At 49.4% G+C, this 8,986-nt stretch overlaps 1 protein-coding gene across 2 annotated transcripts; it reads right to left on the bottom strand.

The window, feature by feature from the left end:
* Window positions 1-1,473: 1,473 nt before the first annotated feature.
* LOC123833872 (C-C chemokine receptor type 1-like) lies at window positions 1,474-7,742 on the bottom strand. Of its 2 annotated transcripts, none has more exons than XM_045862586.3 (2): window positions 7,422-7,742; window positions 1,474-3,999 (listed from the first exon to the last, which is right to left on the bottom strand). In XM_045862586.3, exon 2 carries the CDS (start codon window positions 3,949-3,951, stop codon window positions 2,884-2,886), a length of 1,068 nt encoding a protein of 355 aa, XP_045718542.1. In that variant the 5' UTR covers window positions 3,952-3,999; window positions 7,422-7,742; the 3' UTR covers window positions 1,474-2,883. The 2 variants fall into 2 exon arrangements, with proteins under 2 accessions (XP_045718542.1, XP_054360791.1); XM_054504816.2 differs by lacking the exon at window positions 7,422-7,742 and adding an exon at window positions 4,690-5,098.
* Between the last annotated feature and the right edge of the window lie 1,244 nt (window positions 7,743-8,986).

Below are 8,986 nucleotides of genomic sequence, written 5' to 3'. Positions count from 1 at the left end.
TAGAACCAGCAATAACAAGGAGGCGTGGCATGGCTCGCATACACAGGAGCAAGGAGCGGAGCTGGAGGCAGGAAGGCAGCTCAGGAAGGGCTGGAGGTATAACTGAGGAAGGGCTGGAGTAACTGAGGAGAGGCATTGTCAGGGGGCATCAGATCTCTTATCTGATAGACTTGGAGCAAGATCACCCAAGAAACAGACTTAACTATGGAGAACACACTGCTGGGGAGGATAGGTGGGGGGTGGATGAAATAAGTGATGGGGGATGACGGAGGGCGCTTGTTGGGATGAGCACTGGGTGCTGTATGAAGGTGTGGAATCACTCTATCGTACACCTGAAACTAATATTACACTGTATGTTAACTGACTGGAATTAAAATAAAAACTTAATAACCCACTTTCCTTGCTTTGCTTCATTTAATCCTCAGGTTAAATCTGCCCCACAGGGGTAGATACTTGTCTTATCCTCACTTTATAAAGAAATTGGGGGCTCAGAGATTCATCCATTCAACCAGCATTTACTAAGTGCTTACTGCAGTCCAGTTTTACCATGGCTACACAAAAAATGTTAAATGTGATTGCAGATGTGTGTGTGTAATGCACACAGGAAGGAGATGCACAGCAACATTAGTGTGCTAAGAGAGGCTGCATGAGGGTAGTGGCTAGTGACTACAAATGTTTCCAGTTTCTTCTTTGGCCTTTTTATCTGTTTTCAGTTTTTTGTGTTTTTTTTTACACTGAACATTATTGCCTTTGTGACAAGTTAAAACATAAGCATTATTTCAAAAATGGACCTGGAGGACATTATAATGACAATCTTTCTCATTAGGATATTTTTGGGGATCAAAGTGTTTCTTGATGCAGTCTTATTTGACCAAAGTGGTAGACAAATATTTCCTAATTCCGTTATGCCCTCTCGCCACACTGCAGAGACGAACTGGCAGGTTTTCGAGTGGAAAGCTGACTTCCCCCTTGACTCCCAAAGTCTGGATTTGTCGCCATGTTCTGTGTGGAAACGTAAGCCCAGGGCAGTGTGACCGCCTCCTTCCCCAGACAAAAACTGTCCAAACCTTCATGATACCAGCCTCTTTACACAAAGAAAGCGTGCACACATAGTAGGTCCCTGACTGAAGGGGAGGGTGGCTGGATAAAAGCACAATTCTAGGGTCCAAAAAGAGAACAGTCAGCCCAATGATGTCACTATGTGTAAGATGGGACATCCACTCACTAAGGGTACTTTCTGACTGATGGGGTCCTTCCTCCCCTTTGCTGCCCAGGGCCATGGGCTCCAATGCAGCTCCATCCATCCCGCCCGGGGTCTCCGTGCGTCCCTATGCTTGCGTGCCTCCCAGGGCTCAGAGAACTCAGAGAAGTCGACACTGGTCACTGCTAGATTGAATTGATTTGTGCAAGCAATAATGGGGAAATGGGTAGAATAAATGAGGGTGTAATTCAGTGCAGCCTTCAGAAACAGTGCTTTAACATGATTTATTCACCTGGGAAAGAGACCCCAACATACTGCTACTCAAAAACAAAAACAACAAGAGTACAGTCGAAGTCCGTATTTGTCATCGTTGTAAATACACACAGGAGAAAACAAACACCAAACTAAAAGAGAATACATAGAAGAGCGCACAGTCGTTGTCTTTGGGTAGTGAGAATTGGTGCTTTGGGTGTTCTCTTTTTCCCTTTGAGTTTTTAAGCTGTGTTTTTGTCATTGGGAAAATGATTTTTAAAGAAATACACATCCTAGGGAAAAGGGAAGAAAGATGTGATGACCAGGAGGTCCCTGGTGAGAGATCAAGTGTTAAGGACATTTAGGGGAAATATGTTTCTTTTAATTAAGGGTCCTCTCAACCTTCCACATTAAGGTGGGTGAGTCCCCACCTCAGCCCCCCTCCCTCTCAGCCTCAGACACTGTCAGCTTGCACACCAGGTCATTTTTCCTGCGGATGGGCCCAACCTAACAGCCAGAACTCTGATCCTTAAAACCAGAAGGCTTCGGTGGGGAAGCAGAACAGGGACATGGACCCTGTCTCCTTTTGCCTGATATTAATTTCTGCAATAAAGCCATCAGAATGTACTCCCGCCTCATCCAACTTACAAGGAAGGGAGACTCTGGGAAAATACTCAGAAAGAAGAAACTGGTAAATGGAAATAAAGACTCCCTCCCCTCTGTGGCTATTTCAAGAAATCAAACGTATTATTCGCCCAATCTGTGTCTAGCCCACCACCTGAATTGTTTTGATTTTTGCAAATATAAAAATTCTCCCCAAGGGCTTTCTCCGTTCCACTGCCGAGGGCAGTTCCCCAATCCTATTTCCCACTAGGGCTCGAGTTGTCCCATCAGAGAGTTCCTGGTTCCTCAGGGTTTCCAAGAGCCTAAACCCTGCAGTGGGGGTGGGGGTGGGGGTGGGGGTGGGGGAGTGGGGGGGAGGTGAGGTTGGGGAGGAGGCTGCTGGCTCCTGATTGGCTCCCCGCTCAGAGTGGAGTCAGCAGGAAATCAATACTTCCAAGTTCACTGGCGGTGGGGGCAGGGGCGCCCCCCCCCCCCCCCCCCCCCCCATGCTCGGTGGCTCTATTTACAAATGGTAATGCTCACAAGTCTGAACTCCCCTTTGGGCCCAAGCGCTTCCCTGGCACCCTCCATCCCGGTCTTCTGGAATGTCCCATTCCACTCCTTCACCTCCTTCCTACCACGGAGGAGTTCTTGGAGAGGACTCAGTCGCCCCGGGAGTGATTTAGTCTAGACTGCCATTAAACTTCCTCACCCCCACGCGTCTGCAATTCCGTGCTGCGCCAGGTGTCCCAACGTGCCTCGGCTTGGGTCAGCGTGCCGGGCAGGTCGCCCTTGCTGGGTCCCGGACCGGCCTCCAGGGGCCCGAGTCAGAACCCAGCGGAGAGTTCATGCTCCGCCGTGGAGGGGGACACGGAGCTAGCCCTCTCGAGCCTGTCGGTGGAGAGGAAGGGGAGCCTGTTCAGCAGCCGGCTGAACAGCTGGCTCAGGTACCTGCGGAACCTCTCCCCGACGAAGGCGTAGATGATGGGGTTGACGCAGCAGTGCGTGTAAGCGATCACCTCCGTCACCTGCATGGCCAGGTCCAGCTGTTTGCTCTGTCTGCACTCATCGGTGAAGAGGCTGTCTTGGAAAGCAGAGACCAGCACTGCCAGGTTGTAAGGGGTCCAGAAGAGAAAGAAGACGATCATGATGACAAAGATCAGACGGACGGCTTTGGCTTTCTTCTCGTTGGGTCGTTTGAGCAGAATCTGTATGATCTCTGTGTAGCAGATGATCATGACCAACAGAGGCAGAACCAGCCCCAACATGTTCAGTTTCAGAGCCTGGAACTGTTTCCAGGCTTTGAGGCTTCTGTGAGGGAAGTGGAGGCTGCAGGTGCTATGGGAGAACTCCTGCTGGATCTTGGAAAAGTAGAAGCCTGGGATGGAGGCCAAGATGGCCAGGCCCCAGGCGCCAATGCTGGTGATGATCCCAAAGATGACAGTCCGAACCCGCAGGGCAAACACAGCATGGACGATGGCCAGGTACCTGTCGAAGGTCAGCAGGATGATGAAAAAGATCTCGCTATACAAGCCTGTGTAATAAAGCCCCGAGAGCAACTTACAGGTGCCATCACTGAAAATCCAGTCATCCTTTAGCTTGTAGTCAATCCAGAAGGGCAGCGTGAAGAGGAAGAGCAGGTCTGAAATGGCCAGATTGAGGAGGTAGATGCTGGTCATGCTCTTGAGCCTCTTGTACTGCATGAGGACCAGGAGCACCAGGATGTTGCCCACCAGGCCAGTGATGAACACCAGGGAGTACAAGGGGGGCAGCAGCTGAGCTCCAAAGGCCCTCACCTCTTCCTTCTGGCATGGGGTTATGCCCTCATAGTCATATTCTGTTGTCATGTCATAGTCCTTTGTGGGGGCTGAGGTTGCCATCCTGGTTTCTTGCATGAGTCAAGGAAGATGGTTTCTGTGTACTTTGCTGGGAAAGGCAGTGGGCTGCGGACAACAAAGATGAGGCAGTGATTATAGGTCCTCAACCACCTGACAACTGTCTGCTGAGTACCGACTGTGTACCAGGCCCTGGGATGCAACCTTGAGCAAGGGAGATCTGGGTCCTCTCTGCCCTCATGGGCCCTGTAGTCTAACAGAGGGCGTAGGCAGTAAGCATATGAGCCCACCGATCATTAAGTCAATTACTTTGGCACAGACGGAGGGAGACCTCGCCACACTGCTCCGAACCAGTCCTGCCCACGGTTTTCGCATTGGACTTAGTGCTAGACAACTCCCCCCGGCCACCCCCCGCCACAGAGGGGGTGCCACTGCTGTTCCCCAATTTAGAGGTGATGATGCGGGAGTTTGAAATGGTAAGGACACATATCTTTGAGAATGAGAGCTGGAGTTTCTTTTCACGTGCATCCCTGCCGCCAATAATGGAGCAACGATTTTGCACTGTGGGGTCTCCAGAAGGAAGCTGAGAGTCCAAAACTTACAAATGGATCTTCAGGGCTAGGGGGGCTAAAAAGGTTCATGGCCAGGGATGACGGAGCATGGTGGGGGCACATGTAAATGTGTAGGGTTATTTTATTTTATTTTGTTTTTTGGTTGCCATAGAGACTAGGGGATGCTACTGTCGGGTCATTCAGTAGGCAGGGCCGAGGATGTCCTGTAATGCAAAAATTATCTTACCCCAAAGATCCATAGGGCTGTCATAGTGAAATTCTAGAAGGCTAGCCCCATCCCTTAGTAGATGAGGACCCTGAGGGCACCAGAGTGGGTCAGCTTGGCTCACGCCATACACGTGGATCTACAGGTCACTCAGTAGGCCTCCCGTGAGGGCCATGAGGAGGATTCAGAGGACAGTACAGTCTGGGAGGAGTGGGGTGACCTGATGGGAAGAAGAAGGGATGGGGGGGAAGGGGAAGAGCTCGGGACAGCCTCGAGCCATGAGGTATCGTGAAGCAACCAGGTGGTAGCTGGAGTTCTGCTGAGAAATGCTCTTAGATATTTTTAACCAGGGTTCCCTTGAAACAAAGAAAAACAAAAAACAACCACTAGAGAGCTTGCCTTCATAGGACCTCCCCAGCCTCCCATTTTCAGCACTCCTTTTCAATCCTTTCCACTTACTACAGACACCTCCCAGAAGGGAGCATGGGCTTTCGTGCCATCTACCAGCTGTGTGACTATGGATGAGTTAACCTACCTCTCTGAGCCTCAGTTCCTCATCTGTAATGTGAGAAAGTAACACCTTGCAGGGCTACGTAATGTATGAGAAAAACCACCCCCTAGTACCTGCTGGGGCCTCAGTAAATATTAGGGTTCCTCCTTCCCTGCACTGACCCTTCTCTGAGGCCAGTCCCCGGCTCTGATCCTATTCTGGCTGATGTACCTGCTCCCCCAAGTCCCCCCACCAGTTCTTTCTATAGTTAATCTGGAAAACGAATTCTGCTCAACAGTGGTGGACCGGGACAGTCCCTTCCATGCGAACTGCACTTTGAAATTTTCAGTAGGTTGCCACCAGTTCGAAAAGTAGCTGGTACCTACATCATAATTCCCACCCTGAATCTGGAGTCTCTAGCACTCTTCCTTCTAAATTGCTTAATGAATGTTTCCTTCCTACAAAATTCACATTTCTGCAGTGGCCATTGGAAAGTAAGGCACCCGGGGTGGGGGAGGGGGCAATGTCATACACCCTGGCTGGGGGACTGTCATTTCCAGTCAAATCCATCCCTATGGCTGACTCCTCCAGCTCTGGACTTGCCTCTAGCCCCCCAGCCCTCCTTCTGGAGGAACCCAGGCTGGCAGTTACTTAACCAAACTGTGTGGACAATTTCTGATTTCTGTTGCCACTGCCGGTGTGGACGGGTCGGCTTGGCAGACAGCATTTTTGGATGGGCTGGCAGGTTTATAGCAGAAGCTCCAAGCAGCTTGGAAGCACAAAGAGCAACTGGTGCATGACTGAGCCCAGGAGCCCGGTTTCTGGGGAATTTTGGCAAAGGTGAAGGCAAACTGAGTCAGCATTGCTCGTGCCATTTGAACAGAGAATCGCCTTCACCAGCTCCCTCCCCCCGTCCACCTCCAACTCCACTGACTATTTTGCCAACTTGCCAGGCACCACCTAACAACTCTGGGAGAGAGATGGCCTGGTGTGGGGCCATGGAGGGAGGCAGAAGGACCCTGTTGCCACCTAGCCCCGCTGAAATCTGCTGCAAAGTCTGCCCCAAGGGCATAGGTCAGCTGGAGCCCTGGCGCCCCCCAGAACCTTGCAGTGGCAGCGTCCTCTAGCCTGGGAGTTGGTGAAGTCTTTAAGCAGAAAAAGCAGTCTGCAGTGATAAGACACCCAAGCCTGGTGGTGTACAGGGGCTGGTTCATCCTGGTTTATAGAGACCAATCCTGTGCATCTCTCCCCAACTCTGCATTCAGGGGGTAGGTAGGTTGAAATCAACCACAGTGCGGATATTTACACCATAGAAATCGACAAACATGAGAAATCAGGGCTCTTTTTTTTTTTTTTTTTTTTTTTTTCAAGAGAGCCAGTTGTTAAACATTTATTGGCCCTTCACTCCCCACAGTATGCATAGCCTAGAGCTGTCCTGCTAGTCAGAGTGGGGACTCAAGGGTGAGAAAGTGATAACACAGCCTGGTGACAAGCTATGCAAACTTCTGAGAGTTTCTAACTCTGAAAATGTGGGCCACTCCAGAGTTTATGGAGGAACAGTTGAAATAGAGACCTCCAAGTAGCCTCCATGCCCCTCTCTCTTCAGAGCAAATTCTGACCTGCCTCTTTGTTAGTAGAACAGAATGGTTGCATCCCAAGAGGACATCTCCCTGCCTTCGGGAGGGTAAAATCCTACCTCCTCCAAAGACAAATCATCAGGCCTGATTGTGAGGCTCTTTGGTTCTAGTCTTCTCAAGAAATTGGTCCAGTATCAAATCATCCTGGCGTCTGCAACGTTTTTTCTAATTAATATTTCCCTTTTGCTATAATTTCTTCATACACCATGTTTGGTTTTTGCTTACACAGGGCAGTTTAGCAAGTGATTTCCTCTTGAATGGTTTTTCACAGAGATCCTCTTGTTTCTTAACTGACTTTAGAAAGGCTGATTTTCTCAACCAGTCACCAACAACCATTCAGGAAAGCTTCCCCTCTTTAGCAAAAAAACCCATTTTACATCTGAGCACCCAGTCTTATAAATTCACCCCTTGTCAGTATTGCTATACAATTAATTACCTTACAGATGCATCGATGGGCTACTTAGGTGTTTGCTTGGGCCTTGAAGAATTCCTCACCTTTGGGGAGACAGACAGGTAAAGAATGTCCTGCAACATGAGGACCACAGTCCCACCTGGCTGCATGCATGTCTGCAAACCAGCTTGCCCTCACAGTAACCAACAAGACAGAAAAGACAAGTGCCACTTACTCTGGTCTCTAGGGATTTTGTCCACGAAGTCTTTGTTTCTGGAGCTTTTAGAATCTTTATAAATTCAAGGTTCAACGTCCTGATTGATCAGGAAGTCCTCAGCTTCCTGTGTGATGATTGAGGACTCCAGGGTTCACAGTCTTTCAGAATGACAAGAAGGGGACAAAGTTCTTCGTTTTGTATCTAGTTGGGTGTCCGTGAGTGGCCACGACACCCGCCAGTGGCTGTTCCTTGAGGCTGGGTTTGCTCGAAGGATTTTCTCTGCTCACTCAGCTATGCTTCTCCCTGGGGAGCTCTGCCTTAAGGGGACTGGGGTGGGTGGGGTTGGGTGGAGTTGAGTGGGGGAGAGGTGGTATGAGGTGTTCCCAGAATTTGTGAAGCAATTGAAGGCTGAGATTATGCGTGTGTGTTGAGGGTTGAAGGAAGGCGGGGCATGGAGGTCTCGTGGTCACTGAGTAGCCTTTTTTTCTTAAAGTTTGCAAATGGAAGGGTTTAAACCAGAACCCCAGATCCTGTTCCTCAAAATGAGCTAGGTGATAGCCCAAAAGAGGCGACATTTTCTCTTTGGCGCCTCCTAAGTCCTACACCTCTGACCGTTTGCTGTCTCTCTCTGCACCCCATTCTCTGCCGCACCAAGCGCCACTGAACAGTTTCACCTCAGGGAACCTCCAGCCTGGAGTGAGCCCAGGTCTCTGGGTTGGGTTTCACCCATTCCTTTCTTTCTTTCTTTCTTTTTAAAAATTTTTTATTGTTATGTTAATCACCATACATTACATCATTAGTTTTTTTTTTTTAAAGGATTGCATCAGTTTTCTGTGATTTTTTTTTTTTAAGATTTTTTTTTTTTTTTTAATTTGAGAGAGAGAATGAGAGACAGCACGAGAGGGAAGAGGGTCAGAGGGAGAAGCAGACCCCCTGCCGAACAGGGAGCCTGATGTGGGACTCGATCCCAGGACTCCAGGACCATGACCCGAGCCGAAGGCAGTCGCTTAACCAACTGAGCCACCCAGGCGCCCCACATCATTAGTTTTTGATGAAGTGTTCCATGATTCATTGTTTGTGCATAACACCCAGTGCTCCATGCAGAACGTGCCCTCCTTAATACCCATCACCAGGCTAACCCATCCTCTCACCCCCTTCCCTCTAGAACCCTCAGTTTGTTTTTCAGAGTCCATCGTCTCTCATGGTTCGTCTCCCCCTCCGATTTCCACCCCCTTCATTCTTCCCCTCCTGCTATCTTCTTCTTTTTTTTTTTTTTTTAACATATATTGCATTATTTGTTTCAGAGGTACAGATCTGCGATTCAACAGTCTTACACAATTCACAGCGCTCACCATAGCACATACCCTCCCCAATGTCTATCACCCAGCCACCCCATCCCTCCCACCCCCCACCACTCCAGCCATTCCTTTCTGATCGCAGGTTCCTGTTTTATGCTCTGGTCCAACCAGGGGCCATGGCCAAATCCCAGCTCTGTCCTGGAGATAAGAGCAGATCACTATGCCTTCATAAGTCTGGGCTCCCACTCCAACAAATGAGAATGCTGAACACTTTTTTTTTTTTTT

The sequence above is a fragment of the Mirounga angustirostris genome, unplaced genomic scaffold (genome assembly GCF_029215605.1).
Source record: "Mirounga angustirostris isolate CCGP_5_RB_7025 unplaced genomic scaffold, mMirAng1.0.hap1 SCAF_1, whole genome shotgun sequence".
NCBI classification, from domain to species: Eukaryota; Metazoa; Chordata; class Mammalia; order Carnivora; family Phocidae; genus Mirounga; species Mirounga angustirostris.
This window is presented reverse-complemented; position numbering and strand designations above follow the sequence as displayed.